This window comes from Prionailurus bengalensis, chromosome B2, assembly GCF_016509475.1.
Source record: "Prionailurus bengalensis isolate Pbe53 chromosome B2, Fcat_Pben_1.1_paternal_pri, whole genome shotgun sequence".
NCBI classification, from domain to species: domain Eukaryota; kingdom Metazoa; phylum Chordata; class Mammalia; order Carnivora; family Felidae; genus Prionailurus; species Prionailurus bengalensis.
The window spans coordinates 91,866,795-91,892,278 of record NC_057349.1 but is presented as its reverse complement, the minus strand read 5'-3'; the positions used below and the strand labels follow the sequence as shown (position 1 = coordinate 91,892,278).

Sequence of the window (25,484 nt, the reverse complement as noted above, 5' to 3'; positions counted from 1 at the left end):
ACACCTTGTCACATGTTACCTTACAAGAAAGGAATGAGAACTTTTTGTTTCCTTTTGTCCTTCTTCCTTGTAGAAATGTGGACACAGGGGCGGGAGCTGTAGCAGCTATCCTAAACCACGTGAAAACCTTAAATTAGGAGCTGAGATATAGGTAAATGTTAAAAAAATACTTTTAAAATATTATAGAAGGAGCATATGTGCAGTGTGTCTTTTATTTCCCCTTTAAACTTATGAATATTGATCAAGGTGAGTGGACTCTATGATTTATGATAGATATTTCAGTGCATTAATAATGTTGGATTAGACATTAAACTCTACAGATTGACTCTATGGTAAACTATTCTGGTAATTGAGAATGTTATATTTTTGGAAGTATAATATTATAGAAATTTCCAGTTGAAATGTAGGAAAACAGCAATTTTCCTTTGTAAACAGGCAGGAATATATTTGTTTAAAAATAATTTTTAAGTTACCCTCATAATAAATGTGAAAGTAAGATACAGTGTAAGGCAATATATTAAAGAGGAATTTTTAAAATCTTACAGTTCAGCATGGTTCACTATCCAAGTGTTCCTTATCTACATTATAACACATGTTTCTTGAGCTTTATATAATAGAAATTGGAATGTTTTGAATTAGACCTAAGCCCTTAGGGCATAAATTACATTGGCTTCCAAATTTAGCATTATTTGACAGATACTAAAATTGAACTACTCCCCATTTCGAAATATTCTTAGGCTCCATTCTGTGAAATTCACTTTTATGGTGAAAGTATCCCCTTACATACGGAGTTAGAAAAATTATTTCATAAGAAGAAAATATTGGCAACAGTATGTTCTTTACAATTAGAAAAGCAAGGTCTGTTTGACCAGACCTCTCTATTTGAACCAGAGCAGTTCCGGCTTTTACTTGCTTCATATATTGTATTTCTGCATAATATTATCTTTAAAAAGAATGGTCTTGTTTCAGGTAAGAGTTAAGGATTGAATGTATGATTGAATTTTGCTCCTTAACCTTAAAAATTATGGTAAACAGATTTTTTTAATGCATAAAACTCCAAGAATAAAGAGGACAGGTGAATATTTCAACAAAATTTTGGAAGGAGACAGGCATATGAACAAAAGATAGTTAACTAAGCAGATTCAGAAAATTAGAATATGAAGTGGGCAGTGTGAGAAGCTGTCAACCAATCCGATTGTATCACAGAATTCTTAAAGGCACAGGAACCAGCTGTACAAAGTACATTAAGAACTAGTAATAGAGGAGGGAAAATACAATCAGGACTTAATTTATTTTTAAAACAGTGGATCTCCATATTCCCTTGCCTCTTCTTGACTTCTGGGAGCCTGCTTTTTCACCAATTCACCAGTGACAGTCTGTTATTCTGAAAAGATTAAAATTTCAGTACTCCAGGCTAGGGCATGCCAGGTCCAGCTGAAAGCCTAAGTACTATATTTGAAACAGGTGGTTAAGTGACCTCAGTTCTGAATTCAGAATGTGGAGATCTCCAGTTCTCTTAAACAACGATTACCAAAACACTGACCATCAGGGCCTTAATCTCTAGGCAAGAAATTAAAAGAAACTTTTTGTTAAGAATCTAACAGGACTAAGAGGAAATATCCAAAGATAGGGACATTTTGAAAAATTCATCAGTGAATAGCCCATCTAGATAAATCTATGGCAAAGCTCAAGTAAGATAAATATTTTCTCTTACACATCTGTGCATGTAGAACTCCCAACTCATATTTTAGTCCCCTTTTCTTAATTATTTTTTTAATTTTTTTAACTTTTATTTATTTTTGAGAGACAGAGCATGAATGAGGGAGGAGCAGAGAGAAAGAGAGAATCAAAAGCAGGCTCCAGGCTCTGAGCTGTCAGCACAGAGCCCAATGCAGGGCTTGAACCCACAAACTGTGAGATCATGACCTGAGCCAAAGTCGGACAGTTAACCGACTGAGCCAGCCAGGCGCTCCCCGCTTTTCTTAATTATTAACAGGCTGCTAAGAATTAAAGACAAAAATTTGAAGAATACCTCTAACATAGAAGATAGGAATCCAAAGAAACCAACAAAAAATGCAACTTGGATGAAACAGGTCTTTTCAGAAAGAAGGGAATGTAATAGGATTGCTATTGATGTTTTCAGAGATATGAGAAGATATTGCAGCCATAAAACAAGAAATCATAAAAATTAAAATAATTTAATGTCAAGAGAAGTCATCAGAGTGAACAAAGTAAAGGAAATCCTCAAAGTAATGATTCAGAAAGTTTTCCCCAAACCAAAGGACAACAGTACCTAAATAGAAAAAATTAGCAAAAGCCCAGCATGATGGATAAAGGTAGATCCATGCCTATCACTGGAATATTTGGAGACACTAGGGACAAAGAGATCAAAGAAACCTAAGAGAAAACTTAAAAAATCACAAAGCATCAAGGATCTCAATGATTTCAGGTTTTTCTACAAATAGACTAGAAGTAAGGAAGCAATGAAAAGACACCTTGAAATTCATCTAGGTATAAATTATTTTCAACTTAGAACTCTATACCCAGCAAAATTTATAATTACTAATGAAAGTAGAATAAAAGCATTCAGACATAATCAGAGATACAGAAATATCTCATAAAATGGAACTGTCCTGGACCTCTTCTCTAGAAGCCACCATAATTAGTGATACATGTAGAAGAGAGGAGATATATATTAGAGGCAACAGGAGATTCAACATGATTGAGAATAAGATCCTCAGCAGGCAGAAGAAGAGAGGAGTCTCATACAGAGGGCCAAACATCAGTCCACATTGGGACAGTGTGACTCAAATTATAGATACATTCAGGATTGTCATGACCAAAATCTTCACTGCCACTGTACCATCTTTTAAGCCTGAAAACATAATTCTCAGGTGATCCTAGTTCATATTGTTATTCACACTTTGCTTTCATTGATCAGACACTGATGATGTTTTTGCTGTACATGCGTGCTCTATTTCCTGAAACAGCTGGGTACTCTCGTCTATGAAAGTACTCTGCTTAAATTTACATTTCAGAGTTGGAGGTGGAGACAAGGAGCCTAGTCACAGAATATATAGAACAGACTATTCCTGGTGATCAATTTTTGGTGTACACAACAACTAGATGCCATAATTCTGTTGTATACAATTTGTTGTATGTATATTTCAAAATAAACAAATATTAAAAGGTAACATTTTGCTAAAATACTTTTAAATCATTAGTGTTTAGGATATATACTCATTCAATAATAACAAGGAACATGTATTAAAAATGTAATTGAGTTGTAAAATATTAGAAACATTTTAACTCATAAAATATCCTTATCCAATTTACATATTTGTAAGATAAAATATATCAGCTTGGTGTTCTCATAGTGGTTAGGGCTGTTCATCTGTAAATATGTGAATTCTCCTTGGGATTTGGTATTCTCAGAGTTGTTAGGGTTATATAGCCTCAATATAGATAGATAGATGATAGATAGATAGATAGATAGATGATAGATCATTGGTGTTTTAATCTGGTTAGGGTTATTTAGTTATGGCATATGTGAATCCATACTGCTAGTGTTTCATAGTGGCTGGAGTTACTTATGATATATGTACCTCCATTGATTACCTGAAGTTGTCAGGTTATGTTGTTGATTGTAATAGGTGTTCTCTTCCTGTCCTTCTTACAATTTAAGTACTAGGCTAGAGAAAAATGCTTACTCCAATATACTACCTTCCCAGAGAGAAGACACATTTTTTCACTGGTTGAAATTATTTTTAAAGTAACCAAGATTTTATTAAGATTAAGAATAGTATCTCATAGATGCATAAGTACCTATTAAGTAGGGAAATATCTGTTTGGCAATAGTGTAGAAACCTTTTAGGAAATGGATAAAAATTCAATATTATACACTGTTTATATATCCTAAATTACCATTAGAGTTAAAATACAGAAGGTGTTTTTACACTTTTCAAAATGTTTTAATACTTGAATAAAATGACTGCCACATTTTATGAAAAATTGAAATCATTATTTCCTGACTTCTTAAAAATAATTAAAGTTGTAATTTCCTGTCTATTATTAAGTTAGTTTAATACAATGAAGAATTAAAATTAAAAACTGATTTAAAATTTGATTAGAATCTAATCAATAAAAAACTTAATATTATCCAAAATCTGAACATTTTTATGAGATATGTTGAGGCTATTTACCATGTAAAAAAATAATGCTGAGATGTTTAGGAGTGGCTTGTGTACCTCTCCAAAATTAAATTTGGTAACAAAATCATCATGGAAATATGAATTTTAATTTAAAATAACTGATACTAGAAATTTTCAAAATACTTGTTCATTTAAGTTTTAATTTAATTAGATATCAGCAATTTGATTATGCAACTTCTCTGAGTTTAAAAAAATACAGAGGCTTTTCTTTTTTCTTTTTTTTTGGTCACTTCTAATTTAAATGGTTACCTTTTTTGCTTTAAAACAAAGTTCTGTCAGGATGTTAACATCTAAACCACATCATTACTAATTTGTTGGTATTGAGCCTATCTCCTCCTCTCCTTTTGCTGAATTATCAATGCACAAGGAATTCTTAAGTTGGACATGGGTTAAACTTCAAATATACTATCAGTAAACATTACACAGTCTTACACAACCCTATGAATATAGTCAATATCTCCTCGTGGAAGAAGTAAGATGATGACTGCTGCTTCTAGAACTGCTATTTTTCTCATTTAAACTGCCATAAACCTAGAGATTACATTACAGCCCAGTCCAGATTTTTCTACATCTGTGTAGTTCATCACTGAGCCTTTCTCTTCTTTTCTCCAGGTGGTTGGGAAGTGGCCATCCTTGATGATCTAGAAGGTTTCAGGAATCCCTGAATTCCCTGAATGCAATGAACATATTGTGCATTCATTTACACATACAAGAGAAAAATGAAAGTCAAAGCTGAAAGTAAAATGGACATAATTTTAATGTTTTTTTTTTAATTTTGTGCATTGGATTCAAACAGCAAACTGTGTGCACTCAACTGTTATCACAATGTTGTCAAGAGGTCTGTGTCTTTTACCATTTTACACACAATTGTTCATTACAGTATGTTATCAGCCTCGTGGAAACCAGGGGTGTGGCATGGTAAGCAGTGGTGGTAGTGCACCTAGCTTTTATATTATCTAACTTGAAAATATTTCTCTTCTATGATTCCTTTTTTTCTTGATAAAAATAGTTTTCACCAAACGTTGGTGGTGCACACGCACTACCATTCATGCTTGGCATCACACCCCTGACAGGAACACATGTTCTTATTTTGTTGATAAAAAGTATTACAAAAATTTCCATACAAAAACTATTTTCATAGAAATCTTGCATTTCCACAAATAAACCTGAACATTTTTTTGAAAAAAACTGCTCAAGAATTTTGTTCATTTAACATTGTGACTGTATTGATAAATGCAGTCCGCTTCGAAGTTCTCCACACATACTTTTCTATAGATGAACAGTCCCCTTTCTCCTTTCACTGAGATCTGCCCAGGCTCCATCAAGTTCATTTAGAGCAGGAACGAGGGTTTAGATGAACATATCTGAATGTTAGAATGAAAGCTTCAGTCTTCCACATAACCATCAATACTCAGCCCTCTTTTACGACTTAAGACAAAGATTGCAGAACATCATCCTTTTTCATTCAGAATCTCTGAACCAACTGTTGCCCTTTTATTCGGGGGATGGGATTGGGGAAAGGGTATAAGGGGGTAGGGTAAGGATCTGGTAGAGTTGTATGCTAAATCTCCTGCTTTAGTAAATTTAAGAAAAACATTATTGCCTTGGTAATTGACATTTCTATCTCAATCAGTGACACAGACTGTCAAAAGAAAGAAAGAAAGAAAGAAAAACACTGATGAATATCTGCTTTATATTCCACTTGCCATGAAATTCAGATTTGTTTTGCATTACATTTTTTTTCACATCCTATAAAAACACATATCGTCTATTCAGATGATATTATACTGAGTAGCTGGGGGCTAGTAACATCATCACCTCTATTACCTGGGTGTCAGAAGACTGTACTGTTTCTTGTATCACTACAGTTTTTGCTGATTCCAAGTATTTTTATTCTTTAATGATTTTTTTTTTTACTGGTTACCCTTGGGACATCGATTTTCCACCTCCTGGCAACAGTTGGACTTCAAAAGGAACCTGTAATTTCCTACTGGACTGCATTTGAAACCAGCCACAAAATGCGCATGTCACATTCACTCAGAAGAAGGGAGGAACCCATGATAAACAGTGTAACCCAGTGTAACTTGGTTGATCCGTGATGCTTGCAAATCAAGTCTGATCATTGCAACTGCTTAGATCACAGAGTCTCTAGTTCATAGACACAGCGGCATGAGGTAACTCATTTTATTTTGCACAGGTTGCATATTTCCACAGGAAACATTCTCGCTAAATTGTTTGGAAAAAAAGACGACAGTTTGTGCTTGGGTGTTTGGCCTCCCAGCTTTATGCCATGGTTTCTTTACCTGGCAACCTTCTGTCGTTAAATGTGTGCATGTTGATAACTTCTTCTGTTTTCACAATAACTGGGGCCTGTGGCTTGTGTTTTAACCGTCGCTGGCACTTCAGGGACATCCTCAGTTCTTCCACCATAGCGCTACAGAAGGACCTCTAGGAACAACACAGAGAATGAAATATTACAAAACAGATACACTGCAACTGCCCAGAAATAATATTAAACTCATTTTCAACAGACTTGTCAACATAAAAGCCTTGAAGGTTTGAAATATTTCATTAAGAAGATTATAACAGTTGCACTTTTAATAAACAACTCATGATATTTCAAATATTTTTATCAAAGTGGGCTAGTTTAAAGAAAATCTCCACCCGACAGTGAAATTAACTGCCAACAAGGAATGCACATAGTATGTATATGTTGAATAAGATTTTCAGATGTAAAATTTATTAACATCATGAAATATAAATCTACCTTAAAATTTAAATACAAACACATATACACAAATCAGTAACCAGAAATCCATTCTTGATTTTTTAACAAATAGAAGAAATGTACTACTTTTAAATCACAACATGAAATATGAAAATTTTCTTTAAACATGGATTCTACATTGTGCATCTCAAAACAGAACAAAAATAGTACTCACACATTTAGACATAAAAACATGGAAAATAATTTCTGGTATTCATCATATCTTGGTGTGATTATGCCTATAAAGCTATCGATGATGATTACAAACAGATATGATTTAATCATGAAATGACAAACTGTAGCACGTTAAAAATACATGAATATTAATTTTTTTGTCAACATAGGCTTCATGACTGAAAGCTGGCAAATAAGTTATTCCATGAAGAAAAAATGACCCTATAAATATTATTTTAATTCCCATTTCATTGGCAATAGATTTTGTTAGAAATTCTGTATATCTGGGGCTCATTATTACACATTCCTCACAATTCCTATTACAGAGTCATATATGTGAAAGAAAATTTTGTTAGTCTCCTTCCCCAGTTAATTGAGATACACATGTATTAGTTACATATGAATCAGATTCATGGACAAGTTTCATATCGTAGTTGGAATTCAGATGGGCTGAGGCTTAGACTCTTTCTGTGCAAGCACTAAAAGTACGAACAACAACCAAAAATGTGGACAAATATGAAAAGTTTATACAATTCCTAACAGTGATATGAAAACAGTGAAATAAACCTAATCAAGTTTGCGTATGAAGACATTTTTTCCTTTAGATGTTGCTGCTTTATCGTTTATCAGTTTAGGCTAATTCCAAAATAATACAGGATAAAATATTTAATACCATATATGTGCCTTATGTTTGTAAAAATATTTTGCATGCATAATCTTTTGTGTCATTCAAACTAATACTTTGAATTAAAGTAGGCATCTATGTGACAGAAAACTGATTCAGAGAAAAGGCAAATAAATCACTTTCTGTGGCTCATACCCGAGACTACAGCAATATATCCTGATACCCAATTTTGTGATTTTTGACCCTGCCTTAGTATGTTTTGTCCATTATTGGCTATATCTTCATTTCTCTTCTATGGGTTCCTGAACAGTTTCCTTATTGGTATTCCCAACTCTAATGTCTAGGCTACCCTTCTCCAAAGGCTCACAAATAACAGAAAAATCTATTTTTAAACCAGTTATTAATAGCATTTCCTTGTCCAACAAACAGATAAAATCCAAATGTCCTGTTTTTTTCCCCATCATGACTTCTATGATTCAGCTTTCCTCCTTCCTCCTCAATTTCCCCTCTCCATTTCTTTTTTCTCTACATATACCCTTCTCTGCTTGGACCTCCAGGATTTTTTTCTCCTTCACTTCTTGCTCTAGTGCCCTGCAGAATTCTTTCACCCTTCATATCAATCCAACTTTATCCCTTGTCTCAGGACATGACTCATATTTTCAGTTATTCAGAAATCACTTTCCAAATGACCAGAATCGTTATTTCATTCAATGTGGTTTTGTCCCTCTAGCATTTTGCACTCATTGTCATGTTTTTCTATCTGGCCTCACTGTCTTCTGTGTATCCTTCTCACTAAATTGTAAAGAGCAGAAATCAAATTCTCATGGCAATGAATGAGCACACATGTATTCTTTAAATGTTGACTGAATTTTAACAACAGCTACACATGACCCTAATATTTGAATTCTAACTTAACAGTGCGTTAAATTCATTTGCTTAAAAGTTTTTTCAGAAGCTTAGTAAAATGCATGTCTATGAGTTATCTGATTAATCAGGTAAAACTTTGGCATTTGTTTAATAACATTAAATTAGTAAAAATATTAATTTATTAGTACTTGTAATGGGTGATGATTAAATGCTACACATGGATTTCCCATTAACTACAGTTACTGCCATGCATTATTTATAATGTGTTAAATTATACAGTTCAGAAGTTCATGAATTATATTTCTATTAAAGGATTTATATGACACTGACAGCCAGTAGATGGACACAGTGTTTCTCATTGCTTAATACCTACTATTAGATGTACTTATTAAGAACATGATGATAATGATGATGAAGATGGTGATGATGACAACACTGTAGAAATGGAAAAATCTGACTCCAAAAGGGGGAAGAATACATAGTCTTGAGGTAACTTAGTCTTGGCTCTCTGTTGAAACATTTAACAGAAGAATTGATTAGATAATAAAACAAGGTCAGAACTCGATGCCATTGACACTTTAAAATGTTATAGGATGTGAAAAACGTTGAATTGTCTGAAATAAGCCTTCATTTAAAATGAATAAATTTTGCAATGCTAAATAAAACCCTCTTCTTGGCAAATTCGGTTTTTAGACATTTTGAATATATTAGTTCAAATAAGCTAATTATTATTTTTTGTCCATACTAAAAGAGTGTCCTAAACAGCTGATTTCCTTTGGGAAAAAAATTTTATAAATATACACACACATTCAACTGTGAAATGACTCAATTTTATTTCTACTAAGTGAAAGAGTAAGGTATATTTAGTACCCTATACTTAACTTCAGACTACAAATAAAGGCATATGAAACTCTTTTAAGTAATTTTATATAACATTTATATTGTTGAATAATATAAAATGTAGGTTAAAAAAGTCTGCACCAATCAAAAACCACAATACCATCACCTTTTACAAGTTAAAATTATCTTAAATAAATTATATTTACAAATTTAGAAGTTCTGAAAATTATAAGCATGTGACCCCGCCATTACTATTTTAGGCTTTATCTAGTCTACAAAACTATTAGAAAGTGAACATTTTAATCAAGCAGCCTTTAATCAACCAACCAATAGCTTGGTTTTATTTAATGTCAAATTACTACTTTTACTATTTTTTTCTTGGAATGAGTGGTATTTTACCAGTTCTCTTGATCTATTAGGGTATGTTTACCTAGAAAATAGTTTTATTTTAGGTTATTAATAAAGTCACCGTGAAACCATGGGTTCTCTTCTTGTAGAATATTTCTAATCCTTCACAAAACTATGAAAATTTAGATCTCAGGAAGAGTTTAGAATCTACATGGAAAATTGAGAGAATGTAATGATATCATAAAGCACTGTTCATTTGTGGCACTAGGACAAAAACATATTTTCTACTTTTTTTTAAAGCTTTAGAATGCAAATTCCATATTGTAATCTGTGTTAAAATCTAAAGTTGAAACTTCAGAAATGATGGTGAATTATAGTTGTTTCCCTGTGCCGTATGTTGCCAAAAAATTACTGTCAAACTTTTAAATAAAGTTCTAATGTCATTCAAGAGACAATCTGTCTTTCCTACTTCATATAATAATTGGAACTTTAAAAATGCCTTTTTATTGAAATATTAAATAAGGTTTTGAAAAACCCAAGTGCATGTAACAGGAGTTTCTTGGATTATAATAAAGAGGAAGAAAAAGGGGGTGGGGAGGAGGAGAGGAGAAAGGAGAGGCAGAATAAAGAATAAAAGAAAAAGAGAACAATAGAGAGGGGAGGAAGGAAGTAGAGAGGGAGGGAAGACAAAGAGGGAGGAGGGTGAGAGGAAGAGAAAGAAAACTATGTCGCTTTTCAAATCACTTCTTAGGAATGGAAAACCACAAATTGTGTCATTAAATAAGGTAACTTTCTTAGGGTGAAAACAACAACAAAAATGTTTCTCCACATTAATATAACAGACTACAAAAAGAAAAAAGAAAGGCACAAGGATACTAACCATTATTAAAAACCTCTTTTAGTAAGTTTCAAAAGTTTACTAAACAGTGTCTGGATGGTAGGGTGGCACTAACCAAATAGAAGATTCCTGAAAATGAAAATTTAAATCTTTGAGCTGTTAGCATGTATAATTGCATTTAACTTAGTAAAACTCATTATAAAATTCACTATATTTAATGAGGCAACCTGTATTTACACATCTCTAATTCTATAAAGGATGAAGGTCCGGAAACTTTACAAGTATAAATGTGGCTATATTTACATTGTTTTTAAATAAAATTGTATTTTTATTTGGAGTATATAATAAGACAACATAAAAAGTCCACAGAAAAAATGTTCCACGAATATCATTATTGGTGTATAGAATAATTTATTCTGAATAGCTTAACTTTCTAATTTACAGATAAGTTCATATGATCACATGATGTGACAGCACTTGGCAAAACACATATTTTTTTTTAATATTAGAAATCTAGTTGTAAATATGTTCACACTGGACACTGGCATAAACTCCACTTTTAAGTTAAGACCTTTATATCTATCAATGTCTTTTTTAAAAACAGCAACTGATGAAAAATAACCAATTTGAATTTTTAAACTTTGAAGCTTGTCACTTTCAACTTGAAAATATGTTGTCATTTATCACCCAGAGGAGAAATAATCATAAAATATTATACAGTACGATCAAGTCTGTATTTAGCATTTATTTTTTAAGGAGGAAACTATTTTACGTGTCTTGCTATTATTTGATAGTATAAATGATACTCTAATATTCATTCAGAATAATTTGCAACCATTTTTGCATACTTGAAATTTCCTACTTGAAATTCCATCAAAAATATTCAAGCTACTTCTATCAGATTTGTAGCTCAATATTCTAATATATACTAGCTTATATCAACTAATCTGCCTTTTCTAATGTTGTATTTAATTTTCAGAGAGTGTGAGTGGGGGAGGGGCACAGAGAGAGAGGGGGACAAAGGATCCCAAGAGGGTGGTTGTGCTGACAGCACAGAGCTCAACATGGGGCTCCAACTCGAGAACCATGAGATCATGACCTGAGCCAAAGTTGGAAGCTCAACCAGCTGAACCACATAGGTGTTCCTAAATTGTTTTGTTTTGTGCTTGTCCTTTAAATTGATTGTAATCTGGGGACACCTGGGTGGCTCAATCGGGTGAGTGTCCAACTTCGGCTCAGGTCATGATCTCACAGTTCCTGAATTTGAGTCCTGAGTTTGAGCCCCACGTTGGGCTCTGCTCTGACAGCTCAGGGCCTGGAGCTGCTTCAGATTCTGTGTCTCCCTCTCTCTCTCTCTGTCCCTTCCCCACTTGTGCACCTGTGTGCTCACTCTCTCTCTCTCTCTCTCTCAGAAATAATAAATTAATTAACTTAATAAAATAAAATAAAATAAAATAAAATAAAATAAAATAAAATAAAATAAAAGGTTTGTCATCTGGTCATGGATAACCAGTCTGTTCTCAGACACTTTTCTAATTAATTTTTGATGCTGTGGGCCATTTGACCATGAAGTCCAAATCACACATAGTGAAGACAAACCCAAACAGTCACTGATCCCTGCATACAATTATCCCATATTAGATAATAGCTAATCAACTAAATAATAACTAAAATGGAATAAAAGTATAAAGAATATAAGATGCAATATTTTATATAGGCATTGCTGTATTAAATGGAGAAAATAATTGTCATTTAATATGACACATTCCTTTTGATTTATACTCTTTTAATTAACAGTATTTTTAAAATATCAAAGAGCTAATGCTGTACATCAGAAGTATAAATTGACCTAAGGCTATATGAATGTAACAGTGAAGCAATGAGAGATGGAAAGTGACTAGTTAATACACTCATGTCAAAAATATATATAGCAACTTTGATCTTGATATTCAGTTCTAGAGCAGCTATCATTTTGAAAAAATATGTTATTTAGATAAGCTTTGCAGCTGTCAGACGGGACTTTTTACATGCAGTTTCTGTAGTGATCTTATTGCTTAATCACTTTAATTTTACAGCTAGAGAAACTCAAACTCAAGAAGTCATTATCTATCTAAGGTTATGCATGTAACTGGCATGAGAACTAAAAGAAGAATGCTGTTCTCTTGATTACCATTCTACGAATGCTTTATTATTTTAGTTTGCTTCATTAACAGTGATTTGAATTTCAGTAGAGCCTTTTACCTGGATGCTGTTCTTAATAAATGTTAATTTTTGAATAATAAGTAATAAATCAGACAAAAAATTATGGGGCAAAAAAATACATTTTTTAATGAATAAAATGACAAAGCATCCTATGCTTTAGCCTGGATTATTTTACAATGATAAACTTACCCAAAGATTAAAATATTCTCAGAAACCTTGACTCTTACAGAAACAATTGCTGAATATTTTATATTGCATTTAGCAAATACAGTGACACAGAAAGATGAAGCATCATCATACATTTTTATACTTCCCCTACTTAAGCTAGAAAAATCAATAAATAAAGTCTGAAAAGCTTCAACACCACCTTGGTCAATATAACTATGAAATGCATTTTTAAGAAAAAGCAATGTTAATCATCACATTCTTGCTAGTTGTCATACTCATACAATTTTCAACAAAACATATAACATCTAAATATCTAATGCCTAATTCCAGGAAAGCTCTCTCTTTTTAAGATCCAGAAGTTAAAATGTATCAGCTTTATGAATAATAATAAATATGTTATAGCAACCGCTGCTTATTATATGCCAGACACATGAAAAAACTTCCATGTATATTAACAATCTTAATTTTTAAAACTTTCATCTATGTTATATTCATAACTCATTTATTTGTGTATTTTAAGTGATGTATGGAAAGTTTAAATAATTTTATCCAAAGTTGAATGAAGTTGAGAAGTGACCTCAAATCTTTTTTTTTATTCCAAAACTCACGCTTAATTGTCTAGGAAAGTGAAATAACTAGACAGTGCTTATGATCAAAGCCCACAGTCTTTTTATCTATTTTAAACTCCTACTCCACACATTTCATCAATGCAACTTCAGGAAGGAAAACTATTAGGAGAAATAGTTAAATATGCTGCCTCCACTTGTGCAATATGTTACAGCTGAAGTCGTGTGAGACGAGGCATCTTTGACTTTGGGAACCACTTGACCCTTGGGACAAAACCTCATCTGCACAATATGGATAATGACTCCTCAGGGTAACACTGTATTCAAATGAGACATTGCTCTTTAGAAACTCTAAAGTCATTTCTAAAAACAAGGTAGTGAAATTATTATCAGTCAAGCTACAATGTTAAAACATCATTTATGGGCGTAAACAGGATGGCTCATCATAAACAAATGACTTAAATATCCTTTTGCTGATTTGGAACTAGGTTGGAGAATAAAATAAAGATTGGCATCTCATTTTTAAGTATGATTTTATATTTATGTTTAAAAACATTTTTAAAAGCCATCCAGTTAATCTTTAGGTCATTTATAGAAATGAAGAGATGCTCTGCTTTCAGAGAAAAGCAGTAACTTAGACAATACGTAATGAACTATTTGTCCAAAGTTTTTTTTTTTTTTTGCAACTTTTAACTTTTGAATAGCAACATGTTTTATGGCTAAATTTTATTATACTGAAAATTTCCTTAGAACTTTTAACTTCTAAAATTTTAAATGTCATTGAAATTTCATGCATTAAATCAATGAAAGGCACAGATATTCTGTGTTTTGTTAATAGGCATTACTTGCAAAAGGTAAATATTGAAATCTGTACTGTTGATTTATAAGAGTGTTTGCACTCCTATATCTTATTCAATAAATGACTTCTTGTAAAAAGCATTGCTCCTGATGGAACAAAATTCTTCGGCATTCTGAAAGCAACAACCTGTTTTCATTCTTCTGGTTCCATGAAATACAGATTCAGTCAGCTTTGAAAGTGTTTCCTGATACATACTCTTTCATCTAGGATCCCTAGTCTTTTTTTTTTTTTTAAAGTTTATGTATTTTTTTTTCAACGTTTATTTATTTTTGGGACAGAGAGAGACAGAGCATGAACGGGGGAGGGGCAGAGAGAGAGGGAGACACAGGAAACAGGCTCCAGGCTCTGAGCCATCAGCCCAGAGCCCGACGCGGGGCTCGAGCTCACGGACCGCGAGATCGTGACCTGGCTGAAGTCAGACGCTTAACCGACTGCGCCACCTAGGCGCCCCTAGGATCCCTAGTCTTGCAGCTTTAAACTAAACCACCCTGATTTTCTCTTTATCATTCCGCCAAATTGCATTGTTTTCATTCCTTTGGCCTTCTGTGAGTTACAACTTCCTTTTACATTTGTTATTCAACTCTAGACCAAAGAGCATTGTATGTGCTCTCAAAAACATTTTTAACTTTCAGTGTCTGGAAAAAACATCATTATTTAGAGGTTATCTGGAGTATGATATACCAGCATTCTATAATACAAAGAACTGCATTGACTAAAATGTACTATATCATGGAAAACAACAATACAAAATAGTTCTTACAATGTACTTCAATCATCTTAAAGGAAAACTCAAATCAATACAAATTCAATATCTGAGCAGTAATTTATATTTTTTATTTCTCAGACATTTTTAAGACATTTTGTTATACTTAATAAAGAGTATTTTTGTTGCTAAGATTTTTCATGTCAGGAAACTCAAAGATTCATGTTCAAACTATTCAACAAAAACAATCTTTACAGGCAAATACATTTCAATTGCACAAGAAAGAAAATATTTCTGTATATAAATCAGACAAAATATTAAACTATGTAAGTTATATTGCTATTCTTGTGGAAATCAAACGAAGTCAGAATTATGTACATCTTTTAAAAGATGACATCTTAAAATATTTAAGAAATGAGTACTTTTAAACATAAATTAATTATGTCATAAAATAGTTTAATGAAAATTAAAATTATTACAATCACTTCTAATTCATGCTTACAAAACCAATATACTCTAATACATACTACCGGGCAAAACAAAATTCTGTATATTAAGTAGCTTTTTTCAGTTATACAGTAAGACTTAGAGAGAAACAGGACTTTCAAACATATCCATGTAACCTGAAATGCACGGATAATTGCCTCAGATACACAACAGTTTCTTGGATTCTTACTGAGTGAAACTTAAGTAGTAATATTTTTTTAAATCAGGGAAAAGGTAAGGCAAGAAGAAATAAATTAGAAAATTCACATGTTGATTAGTTACTTTTTCAGACGTAATAGAAAAAGAAAAACTTTTTCGAGGATCTTTCCAAATGGTCAAGTTATACTTTGGAAAAATCAGAAAAATAAATATTTATTTATTTAAAAGTTTGAATAAATGAAAAGCAATGTATCTTTGATGCATTAATATTTGCATCAAAATTAAAACCATGAATTATTATGAAAATTGTAATACACCATCTTGTGGTTATCTGAAAGGAATGCAATTTACAGTTTTTGAATTTTTAAAGTCTATATATTGCAGCATTTTCTTCTGTTTTCCAATTTAACCTGCCTTCATTTAAAAATGGTATTTTCTTATACTACTCTTAACTATCAAACAACTTGAAAATATAAAGTTATAGTCATCAAGACCTATTTGTTCCACTTATATTTTATAAAATATGTGCTATAAAAGACATCTTATTTTCCACTTTATATAGTAATAATAATAGCTATTAATTTTATTATCTTCATTAGAGGTAAGACTTGACATGGGAAGCTATTAGCTATTCATAATTTTTTCCATAAAATTCATATTCAACTAGAATTGTGTCTATATTGTATCTGGCAGCCTATTTAGATAAAGAGAAGAAATTTCATTTTTTAAATACTGGAATACTATAGTCTAAAGAAAGAAGGAAGACAATGGAGAAAGAGAAGGGAAAAGAATTATGGAATTATGAATAATATATCGTTGCTTGCCTTCAATGTGAAAAATATAATTCATTGCATGTTTGGCTCTCAATAATTATTGAGTAAATGAATGATTTCACAAATATTTACCTTATTTTTAAAATGTAATTAAAGGCACAATTATAAGTGTAAATAAACTGTGAACTTCTATATGTCCTCATGCATATTTCAGGATAAAATCTAGGAATATTTTATGGCTAGTGTTAATAAATTAAGTAAGGTGCTAAACAAACTGTATAATTAAAAAAATCTTTTTCTCAAGAAAGTTAAAGAAGAATTGAGCCCAAGAACCTAATTTACCACACTAAATAAAATGGGTCACTTTTAATAAACCTACAAGTATTTGTTTCATAAATATAGTTATTTTGAACTATGTAGAAACATAGTTCTTTTTTATTCTTTTTTCTTTAAATTTTTTTAACGTTTTATTTATTTTTGAGACAGGGAGAGACAGAGCATGAACGGGAGAGGGTCAGAGAGAGGGAGACACAGAATCTGAAACAGGCTCCAGGTTCTGAGCTGTCAGCACAGAGCCCGACACAGGGCTCGAACTCATGGACCGAGAGATCATGACCTGAGCTGAAGTCGGCCGCCCAACCGACTGAGCCACCCAGGTGCCCCAGTTCTTTTTATTCTTTATGATACACTTTTTAAAACAGTTCACTAGAATGAACTTCATTATTAATTTAAATACAAAGAAATAGGTAAATAAGTAGATGATAGATCAATCTACCTTATGCCAACAGGCACTATTTGGGACCTCAAAGATGCAAACCAAAGACACTAGGTCTTTGACCAAAGGAACTAAAAGTCTAATAGGGAGAGAGGCAACCACACAGAAAAAGCTACAAATGCTTAAAATAGTGTGCTAAGGGAGAATGGAGATATGCAGAAGCTTCACAGAAAAAAAAAGATATCTAGACTTAATGATGGATGCGGTTTAAATGGGCAAAACACCTTCCCAGCTTTCTCAAAGGAGGGGGAACTGTTTTTGGAATTGTGACAGTACCTGAAATCACCTAAGTATAAAAAAGTGAAATGTACATGTCATATTTTTTTCATTGAAATAGGAAATGAAAACCTAACACCATCTTGTGTAAATAACTGTGTTATGTACCCAAATCCATTATATCCTACTGATTAAGGAAAGCTTTCTGGGCAAGTTGATACTTAGTCTTGAATGCCTAACCTAAAATGACTGGTGAGAGGTTGCCAGGTAGAAAAATGGTCAAGATTTGTTCAAATGAAATGGAAGAGGATTTGAAAAAGCTGAATGACCTTGGAAAATTGAAAGTAATTTAGTCTGGCCAGAGTAAAGGTACAAATTGGAGAGAAGCAAAAAATAAAACTACAATGGTAGGGACAGATCCCGAAGTGCCTCATGTGCTAAGCTAGTGAATTTGGATTTCATTTTGGAAGCTATGTGGAGACAGGGTGTGAAAAGCATTGGGGAATATGACTAATAACGCTCATGTAATATCAACATAGATGTTTCTTTCCAACGTAATGTTTCATCTATTTCAGTCAAAAAGGGTACATTACATTCCTTTTCCTTAACTTTTTAGGTCCTACAGGTCCATAGAAATTCAGGAGAGCTGGTTGATATGTGGAAAATCCAACTAAACTAGTTATTTATAATAATATTTAAGAAGGTTTTTTACAGAATTAAATCCCTAGATTCTTTGCTTTTTGTTTTTGTTTTTTGTTCTGTTTTTTAACGGAATGTTTATACATTAATTGTGCGTTAAAGACAAGGCCTAGGCAAATCATAAGACTAGGATACCGAGAGACAAGAGCAATAGAACACCACATGTTTAAAGAAATTAATTCATTTGTTTTATTTTAATACTGAGATATATCTTTAATACATATAGAAGATTTGAGGTTCCAATTAGAAAACCCAAATTCCTTCTGTATGTTTGGACTCATTTTAAGCATTATCTAACCAAATAACACATTTATTGGCAAATTATAGTAAAAATGGAAATTGAGTTAATATATTTTGTCTTTGATCAGTTCTTTGGATTTGACTTTAAAACTCATTTTGACACTACAAAAAGGATCATAACATAAAAAGTGTACTTAGACTTACTTGTCAGTCACAACAAATATTTGACTTAGCTAAGTCAGCAGATATAGCCATCCTGAATATTGTGGGGGGGATTTTTCAAAATTTGAATTGGTTACTTTCCTCACGGATAAAACGAGAGTATCAAAATGGTCATTTATAAAAACATTATTTTGAAGTGTTAAATACTGTAGTTAAGTAAAAATATAGAAATGTTGTATCCAAAATTTTGATTTCAGAAGGATAATTGCAACATAAATTACCAAAGACACAGGAAAACGTTTTTGCTTTTCAAAAACAGTTTTAAAGGTGTAAGTGCTCAAAGAATATTTGCAGAATACATTTACCTTAATGTATGATATTATTTTTAATTTCATATTTTTACTCTTCATATTTACCAATAAAAATTAATAAACCTTTTGAATATGAAAGAGAACATAATATCACTGTGACACAAGGTCTAAAAACTTAATCCCTAAAAAATGTTTTTTTTTATTAAAAACAAAAGAGGGGCCCCTGGGTGGCTCAGTCAGTTAAGCATCTGACTTCTGCTCATGATCTCATGATCTCACAATCACGAGTTCCAGCCCCATGTTGGGTTCTGTGCTGACTGCTCAGAGCCTCAAGCCTGCTTCAGATTCTCTGTCTCCCTCTCCCTGCCCCTCCCTCGCTCACATTCTCTATCAAAAATAAATAAACATTAAAAAAATTAAAAACAGAGATGCTTACATACAAAAAGTAAATGAAATGCCAGAAGACTTAAAAATGGTAAAGCAGTATTTCATGTTTAGAGCTATAAATTTACATACAAAACGTGGCATGTACCATCTGAAAGAGAGGTCTTTCTATAAATATTCTTCATATTTATAGAACTGAGGAAATTATAGCACTATAAATATATAATTTGAATGAGATTCACAAGTTTTTTTAAGAATGGAACAGAAAGACATTTGTACAAAATATTAAATGTATTAAAATCCCAAGAAAATATGCAATAGTCTCAGGTGTGTATATACATTCTTCTAAAGACTCTGGTGCAAAGGAATAAAGGATTAAAAGTAACATTAAATGGCAATAAAGGAACCACATTATTTTCACATATTAACTAATTCAGAAAATTAGCTGTTATTTTCACAATGCAAGTTAAGATTTCTTTTTTCCATTAGAAATTTATTGCACTAAAAATCTTCAAACAAAAATTTCATTCACCCTCTAACTTGAAACTGTTCTTCAGGATTGTATTTTAAAGCACTTTTTATCTGCAGAGAAGTACTTCTCTTCATATTACAATTTCTTATTTTTGCTTCCTTCATTAATTAACTATATTCCTCCATTAAACTAACCACAAAGAACTTCAAGCAGCCAAAGTCTCTTCCTTTTCAGGCTTCAGTAAAAGGAGAAATAGCCACTTGTTCTGAAGCTGGCTTCGATTTAAACATATCATGTTTAAATTAAAAAGCACAAAGCTGATCATGATTCTTTCTGTGAACCTTTGTTAGATAATGAATGGCAGAAGACAATTAGCGGTCACCGTTCTAAGAATTACCCTTGGTTGGAAAGATCAAAAATAGTTTGTTTTATTATCACAACGATTGCCTTAAATTGTAAAAAAGTGACATTTACCTTTTCCAATTGAGCGTTTTTTTTGGACTTGTATAAAAACTCTCCCACTGCCACAAAAACGGAGAGCACCAGGCCGGCTGCCAGAACAATGAAGATGCCACCAATATTTTGAACCCCCAGGGCACTGGCCTCTTTGCTCTCTTCCTCTGGACAACCATTGCCCCTCCACCACTTTTCCTTCATCATGTGCAGCTTGCCTTCCTCTTGCAGCTGAAGAATTGCTATGGTGATTTTGTCTCTGTATGGAGAACCTAAGAAGAGAGAAGATAGGTTAGCTATTGCAAGGAAACTGGGGTTTTATAATTAAAGGTTAACATGATCAGAGGAGGGCAGAACTTCTTCCAGACACTCCAAAGTAATCCAGTATTTATGTTCAACAGAAAAAAACAACTGGAAAATGACAAAGAACAGTTAAGATAAGTAAGTAACAAGATAAAGTAGTGCCTTTCTGATTTTGAACGATAGAATAAAATTTGTTTTTAAGGAAGAAAATGTCTCTTTTTAAAAGGCAGACAACTCAGCACTGGAAAATAAGTAAAGCAGAGGTAGAAACCTAAAAAAGACATTATAGAGTGCCAGGATAGTTTGCTAATGTTTAGGAATCATTCCACATTGAATAAGAGCATTCATAAACCAGTAATCTCTATTTTTAGGAAAGTTGTGGGGAAAATTGTGTTTCACATGAATAAGTGCAATAATTTAAGGCAATTATGATTAACAAGCTGTATTCAGGGATAGCTAATACTTTGCAAATCATAGGTAATCATTTCTATTTTTTTTATTTTATATGAATAAAAGAAATAAAAGGCTTATACAGGACATGGATCATTCAAAAATCATAATGACAATGCATAAGATTTTTGGACAGTTTATGTATTATTTTGTGCTTTGGAGGGAAATGTTCTTTCCAGTGTTGGCAACAGTATAAATGAAATTTAGTATTTATGGTAATGGGGGTAGATATTAATCTGCATTAGCCATCATATCATAAGTAATAGCTTTTCTAATTGGTTGCCCAGAAGCATAGAATAATATTGAACTACAAGCATCTTTCAACACCCATCTCAAGGGATTGGTGTTACTTCTTTTTCCCACCTGGAAATAGCCTGTATCTAAAGTTTCATCTTCTTTCCTCAAACACTATACTGCACATTCCATTTTTCTGCATATACTCATTCATAAGTTTTTCTGCTTACATAAGAATACTAATTTTAGTTTGTACTCAATATTGCCTCTGATACCTTTTTTTTTTTACTTAAATATACCTACAGGGACCTATACTGAAACTTTATTTTTGCTAAGAGTGATTAAAAACCTCATCAGGAAACTTTTCTGCCTCAAAAGGGATACCACTATATATCTTGCTTTTACTTGCTTAATATAACACGGCCAATTCAGCCTCACTCTCTTCGCAGGAATAGTCAGGCTAAAAGCAGAAAAACAAGGGAAATCATAGGCAGTAAATAGTCTGTTGAAAAAGTTGGAGGAGTGATGATCTACCAAATCCAGCTGGTGAGTTGTTTCTTTAATGTAATCCTTAATCTTAGAAGAAATGTGTAACTATAATCCTTCTATACAACATTTCTCCAGCTTTCCTAAAAAAGGGACATTATCCATTCCTATATTTAAAACTCAAATATTTTATTTTCACTGTACATTTAATTCTTCATGATAATAAAGGAATGTCTGCCTCTTGGCTTCTTTGCTGTGCTCTCTTCCAAATGCCACTCTGATGAAAATATTTAGTTTAAAATCAGTCCCTCACCCACTTCAGGTCTCAGTGGATGTCCCTTTCTACTTTGATCACTAACCAGACACTCAGCCTAGGTCACTTTTATTATTATTATTATTATTATTATTTACCTTTCAGGATGAGACTTATTTTCCTATGTAGATTATAAACTATTTGGAATAGATTAGATTTACCTATGTATATCTATCTATCATCTATTTCTATCATGTATCATCTACCATAATTCTCAATATTTTCTCACATAATAGGCTCTCAACAAATATTTCATATTATGGGGAGCATAATATCTGACTGAGGCATTCCTAACATAATGTAAGAGTAAAAACCTAGTGTTTTCAGTCTCTCTGACATGTATTTAAAAACCATAAATTAAGGCCATCTGTTTGGCTATCAAGTTCTCATTAGTTCACTGCATCTAACCTAGCACCAGCTTCAAGGTCACTTTTACGTTGAATTGCCATTCTGATTAACCATGTGTATTCTCAGCAAAATAAATGTTCGATTGAGGGGAAAAAAAAATCTCCTTTAAGCAGAATTGCAGTTCATTAAATATGTCTTTTAATTAGAAATATAGCATCTGAAGCAAATTTGTGCTAATAGAACTTGTGAAAATGGCCATGTATGACTAATACAAAACGTGATTTGGGGGCCCCTGGGTAGCTCAGTCGATTGAGCGTCAGACTTCGGCTCAGGTCATGATCTCATGGTTTGAGGATTAGAGCCCTGCATTGGGCGCTGTGCTGACAGCTCAGAGCCTGGAACCTGCTTCAGATTCTGTGTCTCCCTCCCTCTCTGCCCCTCCCCCTCCTTTCTCCCTCAAAAAATAAATTTAAAAAAAATTAAATGTGGTTTCTTTTCTGGAAGCACAATTGTAAGCAAAATTTGGGGTGATAGTGACTTGAAAAGTAGACTTTCAAATATGAAAAAGTCTTGATCTAGCCAAGTAATATTTTTGAGCCAGCTTATTTCTCATCCTGAACAATACCATTTTATTGCCAACTCGCCATACCCATTAAACTGCATTAGAATGTTTATTCTAATATCTTCAAACACAATATTCTCCCCCTACTTTCTCAAAATAAGGCACAGACAAAAGCAACCCACTTTTCAAGAAATGATAGATACGCTTTGATGTCTTGCTTGGCTGTGCTTCCTATTTCTAGCACTTACTGTAAACTTGAAAATTTCTCATTGCTAGCAAATCTCCCCATACTTGTTTCCAACATAAATATAGTAACGTGTAAATAGAATTTGGGTTAAATCAAAGCTACAAAGTTAATATACCTCATTTAGAGGTCTTTAACAAGATAATATAGGGAACATAAGTGATGAAAGTAAATCCTTGCCATGTTTTACTTATCATTCTGTCACTGATTTAGTTTAAGTAATTATTTTTTAAAGAAACAATTCAGCAATAAATCATTACTTCTTTTGGTATATCATTTGGTGCTCCTTGGGAAGAATTTCTATATAGATATTAGTTGAAGTCAAGCATGGACTGAAATTTCATCTAGTTGAAAAATCTCAAGGATACATTGAGATCAAAGAACAAAAGTATTTTTCATCCTCCTTGTGACATGAACAGCCAAGTGCTTAGCTCTAATGAAGTGAACAGCCATTAGTTAGATAGATAGAGCTTCAGTTTTGCCCAAACTCCAACCCAGCCTCAATCCAAATGCTGGCAAGGCAGGAACCATGAGAACACTGAGTGGCAATGAGAGAAGCCATTTGTGCACAGCAAGGCTGCCTCCAAGGAAGATGTGTATTTTTACAAGAGGATTTTAAGATTGATTAGAAAACTACTGAGGAAATTGTAAATATATCTATTATAATGCAAAGTATTGTACTAAAAGTCAATCCTCAAATGCTTAAGAGGACAGACAGCCATAAATGAGTGAAAAAGCACTTTAGACAAAAATATCTGAAAAATTGCAACATCCCAGTGGTTAACTTTCACCTCCAGTTTTAGTAAAACTCTACGAGAATTTCAACATAGGGTTGCCAGATATTTTAGTGTGTGTGTGTGTGTGTGTGTGTGAGAACACATGAAACATTCTATCTAAAATTCTCTACATTAAAATGTTGGCAAATAAATCATTTTTTTGAATCACGCAGGATATGCCAAATTTCTCTTAGATCTGAATTTGGCCTTTCCATTTTCACTTTGTAATGTCTGATTTTTGGTTCTTTTATATTCTTGCTCACAATGAAATTTTCTTCAGTTATTTAAACATATAGTCCATACTGACAGAAATTGTTATGTTTTCTTTTAATTTTTTTCTTAACATTTATTCATTTTTGAGAGACAGAGAGAGACACAGCATGAGCGGGGAAGGGGCAGAGAGAGGGAGACACAGAATCTGAAGCAGGCTCCAGGCTCTGAGCTGTCAGCAGAGAGCTCGACGCAGGACTCGAACTCATGAACTGTGAGATCATGACCTGAGCCAAAGTCAGACGCTCATCAACTGAGCTACCCAGGTGCCCCGTGTTATGTTTTTAAAATGTGTGTGTGTGTGTGTGTGTGTGTGTGTGTGTGTGTGTGTTTACAATTTTCCAAAGGATCCCATTTACCAGATAGAAAAGGTTGTAGCTTATAAAAGGAAGGAAGGAAGGAAGGAAGGAAGGAAGGAAGGAAGGAAGGAAGAAGGGAGGGAGGAAAGAAAAGAAAGAAGGAAAGAAAGAATGAAAAAAAGAAGCAAAGAAAACATTATTATTACATAGTGATATCCCTTCATATGTCAGATGCCTAAGACTTGGGGCTCAAAATGAGCACTGAGGAGGCACAGAGGCAGCCTCAAGTGATACATAGTAATAGTACATGCATGGGCATAAATAAAAACTAGAAATTCACCTATTCAGAATTTCCTCAATAAAAGAATTACTGTCTCCAAATGTCCCTAAATGTCAAATTTTGACAATAGAATTTTACATAAAATTATAATTTCAGTAACATCCCTCCCAACAGATAGATTAAAAGTTCCTTAGGAAAATAAACTGATTATTATAAACAATTAATACAAGTCCCACCAAGTATTTCAGAGCTAACTTCCTGGGCTTAGGAAATTGAGGCGATTCCTTCCTTCCAGCTCTTCATTCCTTTGCCTTTCCTCCTCTATTTCTCATACTCTTCTCTTTTTGTTCTTCTTGACTTCTCTTCTTGTTTCCTTTCCTTCCTTTCCTTCACTTCTCTTCTCTGTTCCCCTTCCTTTCCCTTTCTCATCTTCCTCTCTTCCCTACCCTCCCTCCTTCCTTTCCTTTCTACTATTCTAAATTTCTTACTTACAGGATGAAAGCCACATGTTATTATATGTACTTGGCTCTAAGCCTAAACACAATTTATTGATCTGCCCATTTGTTTGTCATTTTCATATTCTTTACAAACTCACAATTTTAAGTATGTACCAATATTTTC

General features: G+C 32.9%; 1 protein-coding gene across 5 annotated transcripts in view; it reads right to left on the bottom strand.

Annotated features, from left to right (window-relative positions):
• Positions 1-4,944: 4,944 nt before the first annotated feature.
• GRIK2 (glutamate ionotropic receptor kainate type subunit 2) overlaps positions 4,945-25,484 on the bottom strand; it is a 662,286-nt gene continuing 641,746 nt past the window's right edge. For 2 of the 5 annotated variants that reach the window (XM_043592011.1, XM_043592012.1), the window contains 2 exons: positions 20,320-20,570; positions 4,945-6,659 (listed from right to left, as the gene is read on the bottom strand). In XM_043592011.1, the coding sequence (XP_043447946.1) occupies positions 6,495-6,659; positions 20,320-20,570 (416 nt within the window). In that variant the 3' untranslated portion in view covers positions 4,945-6,494. Of the gene's footprint in view, positions 6,660-9,017; positions 9,153-10,712; positions 10,800-20,319; positions 20,571-25,484 lie in introns of those variants that run through there. The other 3 variants (XM_043592013.1, XM_043592015.1, XM_043592014.1) reach the window with 3 other exon arrangements.